The sequence below is a fragment of the Taeniopygia guttata genome, chromosome 5, assembly GCF_048771995.1.
Source record: "Taeniopygia guttata chromosome 5, bTaeGut7.mat, whole genome shotgun sequence".
Classification (NCBI taxonomy): Eukaryota; Metazoa; Chordata; class Aves; order Passeriformes; family Estrildidae; genus Taeniopygia; species Taeniopygia guttata.
In genome coordinates, this window is record NC_133030.1 from 38,820,173 (window position 1) to 38,841,986 (window position 21,814).

Genomic DNA, 21,814 nt, shown 5'->3' on the forward strand with positions numbered 1-21,814 from the left:
AGGAGTTTGAAACAATACATTTAATTGAGAGGAAAGTTAAGAAGTGAAAGACTAATGCCATCTCAACAGTTGCAGAGAGTTTTGACAGTAATGAGTCTGGGAGAGCAAAAAATGAGAACAGAAGTAAAAGAATTCATCAATGAAATAGGCTGGGCAAGTGAATGGGTTAGAAGATAAACATAAGGCTGAGGAATAGAAAATATTTATAAAGAAAGAAAATATAGTAGCAGAGGTTTTTTCTTGAGAAACGCTGGTTATATTTTTGTGATAGTTCCATCTTAGGAATATTTTTGTCATATTACTAATGTGTTGCAGCAATAGCTCTAATAAATTTGGTTAGTGCTACACAAAATATTTAATGATCTTACCAGCAGCAGAAGAAGAGCTGAACTTTGGAGCTTCAAAAATAATTATGTGCAGTATTTAGGCAACATCCAAACCAAAAAACAGCTCTCAAAATCCTGATTTTTTTTTGTTAGAGGCTGCGTATTGTTGGGTCTGTAACAGCCCAAGAGTGAGTGAACTGCATTCCAACTGTGTTATCTTAAAGGTAAAGTACCACAAATCAGCAGGTTTGTTTGGTTTTTTTTTTTAGCAAACATATATCTCCTATTTAACTTGGAATAGAAAGAAATTGCATTTGTGAGATATGTTAGAGAGTGCTGACAGAGGTCCAAGCTACTATAATGAATGCATATTATCCTCTCTTGTGTGTGAGCAGTGGCTGTATGGAAGCAGGTGCTCTAAATAAACTGTTACAAGCTAATTCGAGCTTGGTGCTGCTCTTGCAGCAGGAGTGGAGTCTTGTGTTTCTGTTTGGGATTGTAATCTATCAGGAGTTGAGGCACGGTGAGGATATGAGTACAGAATCTCACTTGGTATCTGGAGGCCTGGAACTTCACAAGGTACCCGCTGCTTTGTTCCCACTTTGCCTGAGGTGATCTGGAGTTATTTGCTGGGCTGACATGACTTTCACTGGTTGAAGGGTGTATCATTATTTCTGCTAAGAAACAGCAGCTATTTAGATGGCTGCTCATGATGCTCATCTAATTTTCACTGTGGACTGCTTTGTTTTGGAACCTCTTATCTCAGGCTGCTTTATAACAATGCTTCTTTTAAGTATGTCAGTGTCTACAAGTTTCTCTTCCTGATAAAACTATCCATATTCTTAACATTTAAATATGCTCCAGCGACTGCAGGATTCATGTTTCTTTGACTTTCCTTGCCTGAGTTGGCATGTTCTAACCTTCCTTTTCATTCAGTTCCTCAGTATTTCTTGGGTAGGTACCAGAACCATTTCTTCTGCTACCATATCTCTGTATTTGATGGTGTGCCAGTCTTGGCACACAAACTGTATCCCTTGGTAACAAGTCTGTCTTTGTGGTTGCCCACAAAATACTGTAATTTATGAAAACAAATGAGATGTTTTTATAGCCTGATGGTGTCTGACTCATTCATGGCATCTGACTTGCTGACAGTAAATAAGATACCCCAGATGATTGTATAGCCTCAGTGCAAGAGTCACTTTCATCTTCTACTGTTTTCTAATTGTGTACTGGGATTTTCCTTTGTCCCCTTTCTGCCCCTTTTTACATTCAGTCACTTATCTGGGCCACTTAGAATATTACAAAGGTATGCTGTATTAACCACAGAAAACTTTTATCTTTCTTTTGAATTGTCTTCATTCATTTTGGACTGGTCTTCAGCAGTTTTTAGTTTTGCTCAACTTTTGCAATAGTGGACACCATAAGTTTACAAATAGCAAGTTATTGACATGTACTTCATGCGCCTACAGTCAGGTAAAAGTTCATAAACAAAAAGTTCTATGTAGAATGTGAAATTATCAATAAGATTAAAAAGAAAAAGCTCCATAAATATGAAATAGGATTAGATTCAGTAGGTCAATCTAGCTATATAGAATGAGGTATTCATAAAATGAAAAAAACTCAGAAAACTGGAAGCAGTCCTAATTTGTTTTAGCAAAAGAGGTTTTTATCTCTCCCATCTGTTTGTTTTGATGTTGTGTTTGGTTTTTTAATTTTTTATTGTTTTGTTTTGTTTTGATTTGTTTTTTTTCCTAGTAAATTTTTTTCATCCAGATTTATCATTCCATATTTTGCTGATATAATGTTATATATCACCTTAATTTTAACTTCAGGATTATACAGATGCCTTATAGCTTGTCTAACAAGACCCTGCTAGCAATCGTCTTAAAGGAAAAAGAATACTGCCTGGCAATTGCAATAGCAATAGCAACAATCTTCATTTAACTAAACTCAAAATTGCCATCTAAAATTCCTACTCAACAGCTGGAGAAGCTTTAACTCACTATGCACTTTCCTTTAGAAGATATAGACTGAAAAATTAAAAAATGGTTTTGGGACAGATTCAGTCATAGTCATGCCCATAAATTAAGTCAAAATGTGAATACGTACATTGTTTTCTGCAACTTTTTTAAAACTTTTTTGCTCAGACAGTGGTATACCCATGGCAAATTATGTGTTTAACCTCAATGGATTATTTCAGCTGCTACAGAGGATTCCAATTCGTGCATGTCTTGTCCAGATCAGGTATGTCTCTGTATAGAAAGCTACAATGAGATGACCATGGAAATTCACTTTTTTGGGACAGGGAGAAAGAGGAAAAAACCCTGTGGTTTCTAATGGATTTTACTTTAGCTGCAATTCCTCCCTTTTTGGTGAGTGGAGAAGCTGCTTTTTATCCAGAATGCTCATTCATTGAATGAGAAACATACCTGTTTTATGGAGCAGACAATCTCTTTTCTTATTCAACGGGGAAGGCTAATTATTGAAGGGACAGTATTACTCATGCATTTAAAATGGAGATTTTGAGCTAAGGTGATTTGGGTTAAGGTGCCCTAATTCTCACATTGTCCTGAAAATATCTGAAATATTAATTTGTCTGATCACCAAGTTCACTACTACACCTCATGAAAAAAAAAAATATTTCTCTTCTTCTGTCATCTTGTGTGTACATTACACTGAAAGTCCAGTGGAACCTTCATCTGTATTGGCTTGAAAGTATGCTGTACAACCAACCACATAATTGAAAATAATAAGGCCACAATAAATGGGATGGCCTTGGGGTATAACACCCAAGGGATTCAATTGGTGTCGCTTTGTATCAATGTCCATGCATCATGGTAATTGAGGTAACATAACCAATTACCACATTTTAATTAGAGTTGCAAGGACTTGGGAAAATCTGCAATGGTGAGACAGCTCACTTGAAAAAAAAAAGAAAAAGAGTGAAAAAGAAAGGCACTTCTTTCTACAAGATTGTTTCTTAGGCAGTAAAGAGCCCGCTTAAATGGTTTTTCAGGATTTTTACCCGACAACCTCCTGGTTTCCTTCTTTATAATGCATTTGGAAAAACAAATTGTTAAAGTATTGCTTCTGATTTGGTATCTTTATTCTCTTACTCTATTTATCTGTTTATGTGATGCTTTCTGGGAAAGTAAACAGTTTTTCATAATGGTAGGCATGGTGTCTCCACTTCTCTACATTTACTTCACTGATGCAATATTTTTTCAACCCATAGAATGACACTTGTTCTAAGCTTAAAAAAGACAAACAAACCTCCTTGTTTCAGAGGCAAAAAATGACTCTGTCATTGTTCAGTTATTTGCTAGATAGGTTCACTAAAAAATACTTGGATTCTAAAAGTTTCTTATTTAATCACAAGCCATCATTTTGTGAGTCCTAGCTCAAAATCTTACATAAGAATTTCATCAGGAGTGTCTAGCACAGAAAAGTACTGAGAGATGATTAACTTAATTGGATGAGAAGGGCACACTACATCTTGTAAAGTGCTTAACACCTCTTACATGATCTAGCCATTACAAATTATTTAATGACTTATGTTTTTGGTTTTGTATTGGACATCTTTCATATAGTCTATGACAGTACCATCTTGATTAGATGCATTTGCTCACTTTGGTGCTTCCTTAAAATATTTAATTTTTAAGTTAATGAATATTTGATTTTAGAGTTTGAAATATGATGCACCACCCTCATATTTGAAGTGTGTAAGTTTTTGAGCTTCTGGGTTGCATTGTGTCTGATTTGTAACATGAAACAATTATCCATAGGATCTAAAATATAGTTACGCAGATGCTGATCCTAGGTCTAGATTTTTCTTGAACTTAATTGAAGATAGGCAATACATCCCACATTCTTGCAAGAAATTCTGTGTTTCTAGTAATTTTCTTGAGAACCAGCCATAGTTATGAGTGCAGAGAGTCTGGATGATCTGATAAAACAAAGCTGGGAAAACCCTTGTTGTTGAGCAGATCACAGCAAAAAAATTCCAGACCCAGTCAACGTTAGTCAAAATTCAGATAAATGTTGTGTTATATTCTTGAGAGAGTCTCCTGAGTGGTCACCTGCAACGGTAGGTTTTTAGAGTGAATAGAAAGAAAAAAAGAAATATATTTAAGTCTTTCAACAGAGGGCTCTACTCCATCCTCAGAGACTACAAATCTTTCTGTCACAACTAAAAGTGTAAGGTAACAATCCAAGGGTGAAATACTACCTGCATTTCACCAATCTGCTATATTATTCCACCATTTCCCTCACTCTGGCAGATGTCATGTTTTGCCACAGCTTTGTAAAATGATGGGAAGTTCAAACTCATAACTCCAGCCAAACCAGACAAATTATCAGGAATAATCAATTTTAGTGGGAAAATAAGTAATATTCAGAAATTGGAAATATGTTGTTTCCAAATCACACCGATGCTGAGAGAACTGTCAGACACCACTTAAACAGCAAAAATACCTCATTAAAAAATAAAAGCTAAAATGGTTAGGTTTTAATTTTCAAGGACAGAGGTCTTCAAAAGAATTCACTTCCTATTTAGGCATTTAAGTATGGGGTCAGATATTTAATAGTGCTCAGCAGACACTGACTCTCATTGCAATGCGTTGTGTTCAAATTACAGGATGAAGTCAGTGTTTTATTTAGATACCTAATATCCACTAATTGTAAGTCTATGACTCAGTCCAGGATTGTTTTAAAAATTACAGTTAAGGGAAATATGAAAGTGACAAACTTGTGATTTTTTTAGTTAACTTCATGACTTATTCTCTGCAAATCTTATGAATGCAGTTTTGCAAGGAACAGTATATGAGTGTAATTGAGGCTAATCTTCAGATGTTTTTTTCCAAGAGTTCTCAAATAAAAAAGTTTTTAGAAAAAGAAGAAACCTTATTTTCTGACAATTTGCACTGCAGTTTTTTCATCTTACAAGGGTCTTCCATATTGGATGATAGGGCCACAATACTTATGCCACTATGGAAATATATTTGCAGGATCTTCAGGAAGTATATGCATAGTCAATATCTCATTGTTCACTGTTAAAGGATATTCTAGGAGCTGCATCAGTGCTAAGCACACAGGAATATAATTAAAAACTATTTTAAAAAGAAATTAAAATAACTAAGGTACAATTATTTACTCTTTTTTCTTAATACAGATAGGAAAAGGTACCCAATAAAATTATCAGGCAGGAGATTTAAAACTATCAAAAGGGAATTCTATTTTCATGGTGTGAATAATAAAAATGAAATTTGTTCCTACAGGATGTGGAGGATAGCAAAAATACAAATGGCTTCACTAAGTAATCAGACAAATCAATGGAGAGGACATCAATTAATGCTTATTAAGTTCCAACTCTGAAAGTCCCCACAGGCTGTCTTCTCAAATTTGGGAGGGCAACTTCTATACCCTTCTATGTGTTTGAGGGTTTTCTAACTTTTCCATAAACATTCATTACCAACCACTGCAGGATATGGACTCAGCTGAATGGACTGTTGATCTCACCTAAAATGACTGTTGCTGTTTGAAAGCACATGAACTTGTAGATTTGGAGGCCTATGCTATATGTACAGTGAAGAAGTTAAACAAAATGTCTAGAGTTTTTATTTTATTTGGAGGGGTTTTTGCTATTTCCAAAAGCTGTAATGTGGCCATTTAGGTAGTGTGCTTTCACCAGAAGAAAATTTTCAAAAATGTACCCACTTAATAGTTTACCAAGACATTTCTAGCATAGTTTTTCTATAAAACATACACAAATTATAACAAATACATCTACTTAGTATTTAAATATGCACATACATTTATACCAGAGGTACTATAGTAATACTATAATACACATTAAATAATAAAATGTAAATAATGAGCAGTGATGATCCGAGTTTCATTTCTCCTTATATATAAGATGCTTGTGTCATTGTTGTAGCTGTAATCCATATCCAGGTCTTTGTGTTTGGTGTGTGCAGTAACATGTAAATTACCTAGCCAGCTGCATTAAACAGTGTTTGTTTATTCTATGTCTTTTGGCATAGCATACAACTGAATTTCTGCCAAAAATGTGGCTGCTGCAGGGAAAACTGTTCAAGTCAAAGGAAGTTTTGAAAGGAAAGATATATCATAAGTCTTTACTCTGTGAAACAGTATAATCAAAAGAAACTCTGTTCATAAAAAATATCTGTATTAATGTAAACTAATGAGTTTGTAAAATACAATGAGAAAACAGAATCTTTTCAGAACACTCTGTTTACATCGACTTTGTAAACAAGAATACAATACTTAGAGGCAGTGACTTTTTTCATGTGTGGGAAGGATGACTAAAAGTGTGAAATGTGAAAATGGAAAGTTTAAGAAAAATTATTTTTAAATGGCATATTAATACTCCTAACACATAGCAGATAAGTGCATTTAAATTTAGAAACCAGTGATGTTTAAATGTTAAAAAATTGCATTAATGATGCGAGAGCTATCTACTTACACTTGCAATCCTTTCAGTCTTGTCTGACACTTCCCTTTTTATCCAGCCAGCTAATTTCCCCTCCTTTGTGAGGAGTAACTGTTTTCACACTAGTGGTTACCCAGCAAGCCTCCTCATTGTTTCATTGTTAATTATCTTCTTGAGCTTCACCTTCTCAAGCAAAGTGAGAAGGACTGGGCCTCCCCGCAGCTCTAATGAAAGCTAAGTTTGAGAGATTCACTTTGTGAATAAATGCAGTGTCTGATCTACAAACATAATAAATGACTTCCTAAACTTTATGGAGTCACAGCTCATTCAGCAGGTTTACTGGTTTACTGAACAATTCAGAAAGACACTTTATTCTAAAATTCCATTTTGATTTTTAAACGGGGTGGAATATTGTTTAAATGTGAAACAAAATACCATCAACTGTTCCAAAATTCCTAAGCACTACATAAAAAGTACCTGTCAAACATACTGCTTCAGTAAAAACCTGAGCAGCTGCAGCTGAAAGACTTAGAGCTCTATACTGCATATTAACAACACTTCTACTGATAACATTAATACTAATAGCCCTGTACCCTTCAGTTATTGCTTTGTAAACTCTTAGTATTCATTGGACTTTTGGGCCTCACCAGCACTGAAAATAGTCATTGTGGAGAGACTGAAATCTTCAACTTATGTTTTGATTTGAGCCCAAGTTTAAGCTATGTAACACTTAAAATAAACTCAACTGTAAGAGACGGAAGTTGAATAATGGCAACATAGTGATTTTGTAACAGTGAGTTACTCCCTATTGTAATTTTTTACTCTGTCAGACTAAGGCAGACATGTATAAACCCCTTACAATAGCAAGATATAGTTGTCCACTACTTTGGCTTCTTCCAAGTGAATTTCTACAAAGTATGCTTATATTAAATCATTTTGCAAGTGACCAAACCAAACTGTGCACTTGAGACACTGCACAGGACCTATTCAATGTACTAGCTTAGACTGGAAATTCCAATCCATTTTTTCCAGCCTGCTCCAGAGCTGTGTTGACATCTATTGTGTATAAAGAGAGGTATAAACATCACTTACCAGAGAAGGAGAAAAGAAAATAATCTGGAAGTTCAAAGATGAGATGATCTTAGTGAAAGAGCTTTGCCTACCTAGGAACTGCTTATATTTGGAGATTAGGCCAGTGTTTCTATATCGCAGCATTTGAAGAGCAGCTTTTCTTAGACATAGTCTGTGTAATGGTAAGGAGCAATTGTGCTGTTGTAGCCTCAAAGTGCTTACCATTGTAATTTTGATTCATTGCCAGAACTCCCTGCCACTTACTGACAACTGTGGTGTTTAACTTAGCACTTGGAAATCCATAGGTGGGCAGACTGTGCAAGTACTTGTAATATGCAGTATTCTTCTAGACTTTAACTTAACAATACTTGCTTATTGTCTCCCCTCAAGCTGATATCTAAAATTTACAGATGGTGAATCAATTGCTTCAGGAAATACCAGAACTGAAATTGCAGAGAAATTGCATTGAAAATTTAAATAAGGGAGACAGGGAGTCCATTCTCATTGATAATGTGAATTTGGTGGTCTCTCAACTGATTCAGAAGAAGAAACTGATGATAGGGATGGGTATTTTTCATGCAGTCCTGTTATTCATAAATAATAGATAAAGTCTCCCTTTCCAGTATACTGGAAGAATTTTTTATTTAGAAATTCAAGTCTCTCTACTCGAGCTCTTCATGAGAAAACTTTTTTCCTAGGTTTCTCCTAAGGTCAGGTTCCCAAGAGCTTATGTCCTGCTCTTTTGTACCTTATATCTGTCTATGTTTCTATGGTGATTCTCACTCTTCAAAGTTTTTTCAGAAACCCTCATTTCTGCTGAAACAAAGTTCTTTAAAAAGCCATGATTTCGGTGTCCTGATGTGCCTGCTGGTGGCTATTGCATCTACTGAGTCTCATAGCATCCACTGAGATGTTCTGGTTTAACTGAGAGTACACTGGTAGAGGAGTACCAGTTCCGATGTAAATGATACTAAATTAAAACTATTATTAACAATATGCTGACCTCTTAACTAGAGAAAGCTAAGAGAAAGCTGTGACATTCACATTCTCTGGACAGAGAGACATAATTCTGTCTCTCAGGATTTCTTGGAGAAACACGGAGAGAAGATAAAACAATCTTTATCTTTGCTCCTTTGTTTTCCTCATGTGGAATGTGGTATGGAGATTGTTTACCTGAAGTGATTGCTTGATTGGTATTCTGGTGAAGGTTGTTTGGGTTCAATGACCAATCGGATCCAACTGAGTCTCAGACTCTCAGCAGAGTCACGAGTTTGTTAGATAGGTAAGTAGTAAGAAGTAGGTATATAAAATAGTATAGTATCTCTTAAATAGTATATTAATGTAATATAGTACAGCTTTAATAAAGCTATCCTTCAGCCTTCTGACCTGGAACCAGACAGCATCATTTCTTCCTGAATCTGAGGTCCACCACATTTTTACTATAGAAAACAATGGTGATTTTATTATGCCACTTTGCTTTGTTGGTACAAATTTGTTTGTGAGCATCTAAATCTGGAATGCAATTGATTTGGCATTAATATGATGTTCCAGAAATTCCCTGGTTTTTCTGGATATTTGCTAGTCTTAACTGTAAAGAAGCCATTTGGGTCAAAATCTGAGACTTTGCATGGATGAACTCCCACCAACTTGCATGGGCATGTATCTGAGGAATAGTGCCAGGATTTGCTCTTTTTTGACCCATGTGTGCATGGAAATATTTTGGTTTTAGATAAAGCCAGGAATGTTTTTCTGAGAGTTTCATAAAGGGCTTGTGATGGATTCTTGAACAAAGAAAAACATATATTTCTCTGAAGTAAAGGTGAGATATGAAATGACATTCAAGGGCAAAAAATCCTGTCATGTAACCTCTTGACAGATGAAAAGAAAGCTACAAAGCAGTAAAAACAACAGTTGGTAAAATATGTCATGTAGCCAGGTTTTCTCATCACAAAAAAAAAGCCCAAATACACAACTTGGGATATAGGTCTGGGATTGTAAACCTATTTGGATGACAATATTATTCAATATAAAAATGTTATAGATGTTCTTCTTTCTAGTAACATCTAAAGGGATTCTTTAGCAAATAAAAAACATAGATGTTAGAAAGGATATTGTGGCAAAAAAAAAAAAAAAAAAAGAGGTAAATGCTTCTGTAGAGGATGGAAAACAGATAATGGGCAGGTCATGAACAATGATCCTTTGGACACAGAGCAAGGACTGAACTTGTTGAGTCCCTGCTTTTGCCTTGATCTGTGATCAAAGTTAGTTCCTGCAGGCCTTCTGCTGATGTGGCTCACCTTCTGTTTCAGCCTGGCTTGTACACTCCAGTGTGAGGTGTGAGTGGAGTCTGATGGAGAGGCTGGAGCCTTTCACTCTTTTGTCCATCTGACATTGCAGGCAGCTTACCAAGGGAGTTAGAATACCCTCATAAGACCCATATGCAGGCACATCTGACCCCAGAATTTTACCTAGCATCAAGTGACATAAAAATAGCAGAAGAATGCTTAGAGAATGGACAATTTCCCCGACTTAAAATACTTCTGCTACTAGTAGGAGTTAATAGTTTTCAGCTGGGCATCCCCTTAAAATGCCACAGCAGTTATTTTACCTGTTGATTAGGAGATGTGCCCACAAAGCTGCTGCCATGATAAAGAAAATGACCTGTTTTTAAACCTAGATATGACAATAGTAGTCCTTTAAACTGTTATTTCTAAGCATTATCAGAGAACTTCAAAGATCATCACAGAGACTTGTGCAAAAGTGGAGTCTCTGTTGTTCCCAGCTCCTAGTGAGAGCCATGCAGGTGACATCTGTGACTGCAATGGGCAGAGACAAAGTCAAGTGTCCTTCCTGTGGTACAGGAATCTGTGCATGCAACCACCCATGTAGGACCCTGGCACTCCCTGTAAGCATACATGACCCCTAAAAGAGAAGAAGAAACTCTGCATGTGCAGGATTAAGCATGTAACGTCATTGAGAGAGGCAATAATAATTGTAAAGTGCAATAGGAGATTACCACAGATTTAGATCTTTTCTCAGGGAATGTGTGCTTGCTTTTAATTGCAATTGTAATAAATATGTATGTTCATGTATGTTTCTTTCATGCTCTGTAATAAAGCATGCTGCTTCCGTATATTCTGAGAATATATTTTAATGTGTAGGCCACTTTGGTGTTATGCACAGGGAATATTATGCATATGCTTATGCATATTAAAACTGGCTGTTGGGAAATGGGGATAAGTTTTCTGATGACAGTGATATAGGGAACACCATTCAGAAAATGAGTTTAAGTGAGGCAGAGGTGAAGTGGCACTGTACACAACTATTTCCCTCAGCAGAAGTACTTGGCATGCTTACATTTTTCAAAAGACAAAATCATGTTTGTCTTCCTTGAATGTGCACACATTCCTGGAGGTGGGGGATGGTTTTCTGTCCTTTTTCTGTTTTTCCCTGGCCCTTAAATGCAGTTGAGTTTGGATAATTTGCCCACAAAAACTGAAGGATATGTTGCAGGGAGGGAGGAAGAACAGAGTTTGTATTTATTATTGTAAAAGCCCTTTTTTTCATGTTAATTCCTTTAAAAAATATAATAGTACGTAGGGGTTACATTAGAGGCCTGTTTCACCAACACAAAGTATCTGTACTGGAGCAGCACATGCAAATGAAGCCAAAACAGAGAATCATTGTTTAATATAATTTGCTTCAGAAAAAAGCTAAACTATTCTTGTTTTAGTTAAAAAATAAAATAAAATAAAAAAAAAATAAAAATTGCATTTTGACACTTTTCCTTGAAGAGCATTGGGGCTGAGGAAATGTCTTTATTTGGCTTAATAACCTTATTTCTTCCCATTAACATTTTCTGCAGATTAACTGGTTAGCCATTAAACACCAACTCTACAAGGATTTAAGCACACACCTACTTGTGCTCGCAAGAGTTATCCCACTGAAATGGGAATGCTTTCCTGAGCAAAATAGCTCTGGATTCAAAGTAGGAATAGCTAAAATCCCTAAAGCAGCACCTTCAAATACATTAGAATTCATTTAAACTTTCACTCTTCTGAGTCTATAATTTGATTGATTATTCACTTTATCATACTTAAAACTTTTCATTCAACAGTAAATGCTTGCTAAGTGTTGTTTATCTAGTGGCAATATGCAAAAAAACAGGCATATGCATAATATTGTGCATCTTTTGATGCTAATTACATTGAGAATTTTTTACTTTCTTGGTCAAAATTATTTGCTGTTTCTTACTTTTCTTACTGATCCTAGAGATCTTCTCTAAATGCAGTGGTATTTAGTTGTGACATTCACATTCTCTGGACAGCAAGACATAATTCTGTCTCTCAGGATTTCTTGGAGAGGTACAGAGAACCCAGTCTTTATCTCTACTCTTTTGTTTTCCCCATGTTTAATTACTTTATAATGTTAGAGACCACTCAGACCTACTTTAAAACTACCCATTTTTAGAAAAATTAAATATATGTTTTTACTCACATATAAAAAAAAAAAAATTCTGAATTCGAAGAAATTTAGTGCCATCAGTCACACAAACTTATATCTGAAAAGTTTTTGCCAGACAGGACCAAAAAAAAAAATCAAAAAGTTTTTGCCAGACAGCACAGGTGCCTTTGCAACATTTTGCCACAGACTTCAGCAAAGCCAGGGCTTAAGAGTCAGCATACAGGGCTCACTCCATTGAAATGTGATGTTCTGCAGCACCCTCCAGGACTCTCTTTAAATATAGTCTGTCTTACATGTGGAGATCAGCAGGTCTGTCTGTGATAGACCCCTTCCTTTTTGGGTATTTGCAGTTCAAGAAGGGATCATAGAATCAGAGAATCATACAGTCAGAGAATGGTTTGGCTTAGAAGGGAACCCAAATCATCTAGTTCCAATCCCCCTGCAATACACAGACTCTTTTCACTGGGCCAAGTCACTCAGATACCTTGATCCATCCAGGCAAGGTAGAACTTCCTTTGGAGTCTTCCTAAAGAGTCAAATTCTCTAGGAAAGACATATTCTTAATTAACTGAAGCAAAATAAAAAAACATGCTGCAGCTCTTACACAAGTAAAGCTTTCCAAATTGGCAATGGCAGTAGAAGATTTATCTACTTTGTAAAAGTGTGTAAAAGATGAATTGTACAATACTATACAGTTCATTAAAATGAAAAACATGGACAGAACAAGAAACAATACCATTTTTCCCAGTAAACTGAGCAAACAGAATTTATCTCTGGCACTATCTGACATTTGTCATTTGTACCCTCCTCTGTATAACACCAAGTAAAGGATAAGGTTGGTGAATTTTAAACATTCTGTTGGCAAGACCTAATAATATATTACTAACATGATAACTCTAATCATCCAGCATCCTACCTTTGCAGTGAGCAGCCTGAAAAAGAGATATCTGATATGATAAAAATGATTCCTAAAAATTCCTTGGTTTTTACCTCACTAGTGCTGTCAGTAGAAATGTAGGCTGGAGTGACACCACCTTCCATTCTTCACTCCAGAGATTTATTCCAGAGGCTATGATGTGGCACTTCCAAAAACTACCTCAATCTCTGCCTTTTTGAACAGTTTACTGAATTTTGTAAAAAAATATAGGGAAAATATATACCTGTGCTAAAACTGCCAAATACAAAATATGTGTTACTTAAGCTGAGTGGTTTGTTTCAAAGCTAAAACTTTTCCTGTACTTTGGAAGGGCTGCCAATGTAGCTGATAACCACTAAAGTTGTACTTCAAGGAATATGATGTTTATAACTACAGTAGTAATTTACTAATATCAATTTAGTCAGTTCCTTGGAGAGAGAAAGCTATATTAGTAAAATGACCATATCTACGTAAGAGTCTTTGCAAATATAAACAACAATCAGAAAGAAAATAAAATAAAACAAAACTCAATAAAAGAAATAAAAATTTTTAAAAATCCCCTACCATCAAGCTAAGCCTGCAAAACTTCTGAGTATATGCCAGGCCTCGGAAAAGCATGTGCACTTGGAGAATAAAAAAATAGGCTTTGAAGTGAGGAGCACTCAGTGAAGATGAATGGGCTGAGGTCACAACTCTACATGTTTTATTGTTTTAGTCCATCTGACTTGCTGAACAAACAAGCAGCCAAGTGCTGATTTACAGAGGGAATGTTATCTTCCTGACCAATGAGGACCAAATGTTTTGTTTTGAAACAGAATCAGATTCTATGGAACATAAAATTCTTGGAACCTGCTGCTGATTTCCTGCCTTCAGTAATTTCTTCTTGCAGCTGGCAGAAGCTTAAAACAGTAAAATCAAGCAGTTTAGGAAACTTCCCACAGCAATGTCTTCCTAATGCTGAGTATGACAGTGTCGTAAAACATGACACAGAGAAAATGAGCCATTGAATCTGATTTCTTTTTTAATCTAATGGGTTTTCAAATAATTATATTTTCTTGCATTTTACTTAAATGTTAGTTAAGGGTCAGCTACAGCTGGGAAACTGAGACCAACTAAATACAAACCAGGAGCTTTTATTAAAACACGGCAAACTGGCAAATCCAAATAAAGATTTCTGGACTCCACAATGTACAGAACTGCTCCGATAGCCATAGCTGTCTAGCAAATGGGTGTTTTTGCAGGAATTTTCTTTAGCCAATGTCTCATGGGGGGTAAAAAAGAACTCTAGCAAAGGTACTCTATAAAAACTTTGGGGTAGCTAGATCCACAAAGAGACTCAAAGTTTCAACATTAGTAATGACAGATTCAGGAAATACCAAAGGCCTCCTAACCTGCCAAGAATGAAAAGATTCTTTCACACCTGCAGTTCTGCCCATTATTACATGTGACATCTTAACACAGCTGCAGTACTCAGGGACCTACATTACAACTGAGCCCAATGAAGCACGAGGACACAGATTTATCTTAGATGGAGAGAATCTTTATTTATCAAATAAGTTAATAACCACATCACCCCATTGAATGGTGGATAGCTTGGGGGAAATAATTCCACCTGATTTCCATTGATTGTTTTAGCCTCTTGTTTACTGGACATACTGGGAAGATATGGCTTTGTTTCTTGAACAGAAACAATGCCACATATATCCATAATTAAACAGGCACTGGAGCTGTGTCTCTTGCTGATTAAACATGCCAAACACAGCACTACAGGACAAAATTCTCCTCACCTATGACCACATTAATATTTGTTTTATTTAAAATTACATGGGACAAGAAAGTTTCTTTTAAGAACAATGTAGGTAGGGCTTCTCCTGAGAGGATAGCTTGGTTCATATCTCTTATGCCCAGTGTGGCAAAGGGTCCCAGCCCAAAATCTGTGTCCTAACTATTGAACTCACAAAAGGGCAGTGAAGCTTTAGTTCCTACTTCAAAGAGAGTTTCCAACTGAGAATTGAAGTCAGAAGTACATGCCTTTCCCTGCACAATTAACCTTGGCTGGGTCTCGATGAGTCTAAGTCAGTAACTAAGTTGTGCAGAACTGCACTTTGTTGGACTACAGCTTCATTTTATCTGCTTTATATTTGCTGGCATTTGCTCTGGCTGTTTGGCATCATGTCAATGCTGTATTTTAAAAACATCACTTGCTCAAAGAAAATTGAGAAAGCAAGAGCTCAGAGTTGAAAGGTTTCTTGGAAGAAGTGTTTGTGTTTCTGGATACAGTGATCACTGTTCAGATGTTCAGATGATTTAAACTAAACAATTCTACATTAGTCAACAATTCTATTACAAGACTCCTTGTAAAAGCAAAGCTTTCTCTAATATGGAGGCCTCTGAGGAAATAGCAAAATAAAGTGAAATTAATTTGTGCTCAGCCCCCAAATCAGGGACCATTTCAGTCTTATTTTCAAGGGCTTAAAGTGGTTTGGTACTGTTGGCCACTTGACAAATCACATCTGAGTGAGAAAAGTTGTCAAGGTGTTCTTCCTCTTCCACACATGTTTCTAGAATGATTAATTCTTGTTATCATATGTTCTGAGTCATAATAACAAACAGTACTGGAAAGTTACAAATATTTTAAAAAGAAAATTAAGTTTCTCACACTTATTTATCAGACCCTTTTCAGAGAAAGGTATCAGAGCAGAAATTATTTGAAACTCATGTAGTACTTGATCTTTCAGCTGTACATATCAACATTCATTAGTATTACTGGTCATTTGTACTGCCTTCATTATCAAGAAAAGGATAAATACAAATTCTAGCAAAAATGCATCAAGACTTGTGATCTATTGTTTTAAGACTGACTACAAAGATGTTTGGTCTAAATGTTTCAAAAATATTTTCATAAATCCTTTACATCTTAACTGTTTTAAGCTTAAGCAGGCTAAGAAAGATTTTCATATATCCAACATAATTGCATGTGTTTCACTAACACCCTCCTGTGTGATTCCAAGTTAAAACTTATTATATATAAAGTTACTAACCACAATTAGTATATATTAAAGAAAAGTCAAATTTCTCTATTATATTTTGACAGCAAATAAGAAGAAACAAAGAAGTCTAAGAAATCTGTCAAAATGCAATAGGTTTCCTTTTAATTGATCATTTTAATAGCACACAAGGCTTAACAAAATTAAAAGCCTATTAGTGATCATTGTTCCAAAAATGCACTTTACTTCCATTAACTTACATGATTTTAGTGGGAGCACATTTAAAGTACAGCTGTAAATATTTTTAATCTTTGACTTTTTCTTTTACAGGAGCCTCTAAATGTTATTGATCCCAGTTTGATGGATCTAAATGGTCCAAGTGAGGATGCACTAGAATGGGATGAAACTGACATAAGTAATAAGCTCATCAGTATTCATGAAGACTTAAGTGATCCTGATCAGGAGCTCAACAAGGATGATCTAAACCAGAAACCTGCTTCAGAAGAATGTGGTGATAATGATGTGAATGAGGATGAAAGTATCAATAATCATGGAATTCCTCTTTATTGTCCCAGCATTACTTCCCCTCCAAATCCTCACATCTATCAGGTCTATAGTCTTCATAATATTGAATTATCAGAAAAAAAACATATACCTTTTTTGAAAAAAACATCCAGACTCTCCAATGTAATGCAGTCTAACATTTTAAACAAAAGTCTCAGTAAAGACTCATCGTTTTCATCTACCAAATCCTTGCCAGATCTAATAGGAGGTACCCCATTGGCAAAACCATATAACTGCATTTATCAGAGTGGAAACATAAGCAGGCATTCTGAGAGTGAGAGTGGGATAGTGAGTGAATGCGATACAGAAACTACAAATAATTCAGAAATTTTTTTGCTAAATGATATTGAAAGCAGTCAGAGTAATCCTGAAACTGGGCATGTGGAAATCCAAGTGGATAATGTAATAAAACCAAAACTAAAGCAAGATGAAGAAGATCATACTAGTCTTTCAGATGATTTCCAAATGGCTCCTTCTGCATGCTGTGGAAGTGAAAATGATGAGGATTTGGACAGCATTACCATGTCTAACCCTGGTTGTCCAGAAGAACTGCAAGAAAAACATGATGTCTTTACATTTTATGATTACTCATATCTTCAAGGCTCCAAATTCAAATTACCAGTGATAATGAAACAATCGCAGATTGAAAAAACACATACAGAGGGTAGTTTGTTTCATGACTTTTGTTTTGACAAAATACCTGGTAAATCAGAACATAAGTCTGGAGAGTCACAACCAGATGGGTTTATTCATGATCATAATCTGGCAAGTATCTGTGGAGAATCAGATCCCAATTCCTGTAAATCTGTAGAAACTGTAAAAAAATTACCTGTTACAGAGAATACAAGACAGGTTTCCACTTTATCGCATAGTTCTTCTTTAGAATCTCTGTCAGTAGTAGGTGATTTGTTCAGCTCAGGTATTTTTAAAAGTGGAGAAGGTCTTCAGCGAAGTGCCTCTTTGGAGAGCTGGCTGACTTCCTACAAAAGCAATGAAGATCTTTTTAGTCATCATGGCTCTGGAGACATAAGTGCAAGCAGTGATTCTGTTGGAGAGCTTAGTAAAAGGACATTAGATCTTTTGAATCGCTTGGAGAATATCCAGAGTCCTTCAGATCAAAAAATAAAGCGCAGCATCTCTGATATAACACTCCAAAGTAGCTCTCAAAAAATGTCTTTTACTGGACAGCTATCTCTAGATATTGCATCTTCAATCAATGAAGATTCAGCAGCTTCTCTCACTGAACTCAGCAGCAGTGAGGATCTTTCTCTCTGTTCTGAAGACATTGTACTACACAGAAATAAAATACCAGATTCAAATGCATCATTTAGAAAACATCTTAATAGATCTGTAGCTGATGAGAGTGATGTCAATGTCAGCATGATTGTTAATGTCTCCTGCACTTCTGCTTGTACTGATGATGAAGATGACAGTGATTTGCTTTCAAGTTCCACCCTTACTTTAACTGAGGAAGAGCTAGGTATCAAAGATGAAGATGACGACTCCAGTATAGCAACTGATGAGGATATTTATGAAGATTGCAATTTAATTTCAGGACTTGATTATATAAAAAATGAGCTCCAAACCTGGATTAGACCAAAATTTTCCTTGACAAGGGAAAAAAGAAAAAGTAACCTCAGTGATGAAATTCAGCGCAGTAAAGAAGTTAATAATGACACATCAAAAGCCACAGATACATTAAGCATTGAAACACTGTTGAATTGTTCAGTGCAGAAAATATCAGAAAATAATGGCAATAGTAAGAATATACCATGTGATCGTGAAAAAGGAACAAAAAGTCATCCAATGAAAGACATCTCTCAGGTTGTGAAGGATCAGCTTGTGGATGATATGGAGAATGGCAATGTTGAAAATACTCTTGGCAGTGAAAAGGAAGGTCTTGCTAGAGTAGCAGCAACCCCCAAAACTCATGCATCACTTGATGTCAGAGAAGCTGAAAATGAATGTGGTGTCTGTGAAGCATTTACAGACAGTTCAGATGATTCACATATGGATGGCAAGGAGACTGTTCTATCCTCAGCTGGATCCAGGAACCCTCCAAGAGAATGTCAAAGTCATCTTCAGCCTGATCATCACTCTGTTACTTCCTCTCCTGCAAAAAAGCCTTGCCTTGAATGTTCCTCAGAAATTAATTCTGTAGGCATACAAGATACAGCTTTACAGCCATCTTTACCTAGTGGTCAACAACATAGAATAAATGCTACTGAAAATTTTCCTGATTGCTGTGCAGCCTTGAAATCCAGTGAAGCAAAATGCAACTCATCAGCCAATGGTTTTGATTTGTGCTGTAACTGTGAATCTGCTGATTTTGATAAAAAAACCACGGAAGATGGCTCAGTACACAATTTTGTGAGGGAGATAATAGACATGGCATCAACAGCTTTGAAAAGTAAGTCACAACCTGAATGTGAGTCATCTGCTCCAGCTTCATTAGCACAGATCAAGGAAAAAGTGCTAGAACACTCTCACAGACCCATCCAGCTAAGAAAAGGGGACTTTTATTCTTATCTTTCACTTTCTTCTCATGATAGTGACTGTGGAGAGGTAATCAAATACATAGAGGAAAAGAGCAGCACTCCTGTGCCACTGGACTTCACAGATGAGAGAGAAGATATTGAATGCTTCTTTGAAGCCTGTCCTGAGGAAGAACGGGTTGAGCAGCAGCAGCAGTCTATTTCTAATGGTTCTTCTGAAGTACAAGTTGAGAAGCAGCAACCTATTTCTAACCCTATTTCTGAAACATCTGCAGAGTCACTAGATGAAGTGACTCCAGAGTCATTAGAGGTTAAAACTTCTTCTGAAGGTAGGGATTTATCTTTTTTATGTGGGGATGACAATGATATAAATATTCCAAATACTAAAAAAAAATGTGCGTCAAGTAATTCAAAAAATGCTGATGATGATTTGCTGTTTTCAGATGGACAAAATGAAAGTTTGGCAAAGAAGTCCCCAGAGGTTAGCACTAAAAAGAGTAGTGCAGGAAAATCACCTGGAACAGAAGAGAAAAAAGGATGCGTTACTGCTTCTGAAGAGGCTTCAGCTACAGATTTTCAGATAAAGCCTGGCCATTCTCAGAAAAAGGATGGTTTACATCAGAACAGAAAAACTCTTACTTGTGAAGAAAATCTCCTGAAACTTCATAAGGAAAGACATATAAATATGCACAGATAGAATGTAACCCTCTCCAGGCACATAGATTATTCTAAAAACAGGTATGTACTCTACAAGTTGCACTTTTTTTTTTTTTTACCTTTTTTTTACCTTTTTTTTTTTACCTTTTTTTTAAACATTTTTTTGTACAATGAATCATCAGGCAGGGCTTCTGTTTCATGATAATACTATGTCATTTGTTTTGATTACACTATAATCCCAGTTTACATGCCACTAGTCAACAAATGCAGTGAATACTAATTGCTTTTTGCCCTTTGGCTTTGCATTGACTGGAGCTGCTCCCTTCTGGAACAAGTCTGCTATCTTGCAGAACCTGGGAATTCTTCCAACATGATATCAGCCTCCTTTCCCTCCTCAGCTGAGGGAACCAGAAACCATCCCTACTTATTGATGCCTTTCTCTGCAGGCATCTGGTCTTAGGAGGGGTTGAAAAGCACTTGATAAAGTTGAACTTTCAGTTTTACAGGAACTAGTTTGTTTGACTAGTGAGTTGGAGTTCTACAATATTTCTAGGCAAACCATGACGAATGGCTAAGCAGACTGGAGAATAAAGAGATAATAAGTAATCTCCTGATGTCAGTTTACCATGATTTTAATTCAGTAAGCCATTATTAAGAACACAATTATTACAACATAGCATTAGGCCAAAGCTGAGGTTTCCAAAACAGCAGATATATAGAACATCATGAAAGTGGTTCAGATCTGGAATTTCTGACCTCACATAAATGTTGAACAATAGCTGCACATTTAATAGCGGAAGAGGATCTACAAAGCAACTTTTGAATCAGTTCCTATCATGCAACACTGCTGTTTTGAGTCTTACTAGTTTGGTGACCCAAAAGCCAGCATAGCTCTATCGAATGCCATAAGTCTTTGGAAACACTCCTCTAGCAGACCACAGCAGAACAGCAACTCCAAATGTCAATCTAATTCCAAATGCTACTGGTTGCCAGAAGCTGTAGCAAGGGAATTCACAATAAAACAGAAGTCTAAGCATGGTACAGGTTTCCTTGATGAGTTTTGAATCTCCACCGGTGGAGATTTTCAAAATTCAAGTGGATGTGGCCCTGAATAATCTTTTCTACCTTTGAAAACAGCCTTCCTTTTAACAGGAGGTTGGACCAGTTGATGTTCAAGTTTCCTTCCAACCTAAATTATGCTATGATTCCAAGATGTTGGCAGGAGAAAAGGCTGTTATTTATCACCACCCATGGAAATTATTAGTACTCTCCTATGGCAAACAGGGAAGCTGTAGCAGAGGATCTCATCTGATTTATACAAAATAGATTTTTTTTGCTGCTCTTAGAGATCTAACTTCCTCATTTTTTATTTTGTTATATTTCTAAGCTTTGGGTGTTCAATTTATTGGTGGTTTACCCAGCATTCCCACATTCACATTAACCTTTAGGTTATGCCAGCAATAGTCTACAGCTTTCTGCTATCTCAACACATCTCTATTTTACTACTGCATTATCTTGGAACTATCATAGCAAAGAGGATTTGTCAGGAATGGCTTTGAAATAGGCTATCATGACCTGCTGATTGCCAGTTAGGTTAATTGCCAATTAGGACACATCCAAACAAATGGAGAAGCAATGGAAATCAACTATGAATTACAAAAATCATAGATGATTCTATGTATTCTAGAATTAAATTGATAATGTATATATATAAGTCTCTATTTGGAAATTGAGATGATGACAAAAGTCTGAGATTGTTAACTGAAACTGATGCAAACTAAGCCTTCCAAGTTATTGTTTTACTAGTTTTCTTATTTTTTTCACTAATTTTTATAATATTATTTTGAGGAAGAATACTTGCTGTAGTGAGTGTGAATTTATCC

The 21,814-nt window shown here is 36.0% G+C and overlaps 1 protein-coding gene across 6 annotated transcripts in view; it reads left to right on the forward strand.

Moving 5' to 3' along the window:
• AKAP6 (A-kinase anchoring protein 6) overlaps window positions 1-21,814 on the forward strand; it is a 258,501-nt gene that overhangs the window by 228,934 nt on the left and 7,753 nt on the right. For 4 of the 6 annotated variants that reach the window (XM_030274631.4, XM_030274630.4, XM_030274629.4 and 1 more), the window contains one exon: window positions 16,546-20,012. In XM_030274631.4, coding sequence (XP_030130491.4) covers window positions 16,546-19,971 — 3,426 coding nt within the window. In that variant the 3' untranslated portion in view covers window positions 19,972-20,012. The remainder of the gene's footprint in view (window positions 1-16,545; window positions 20,013-21,814) is intronic. The other 2 variants (XM_030274632.4, XM_012574183.5) reach the window with 1 other exon arrangement.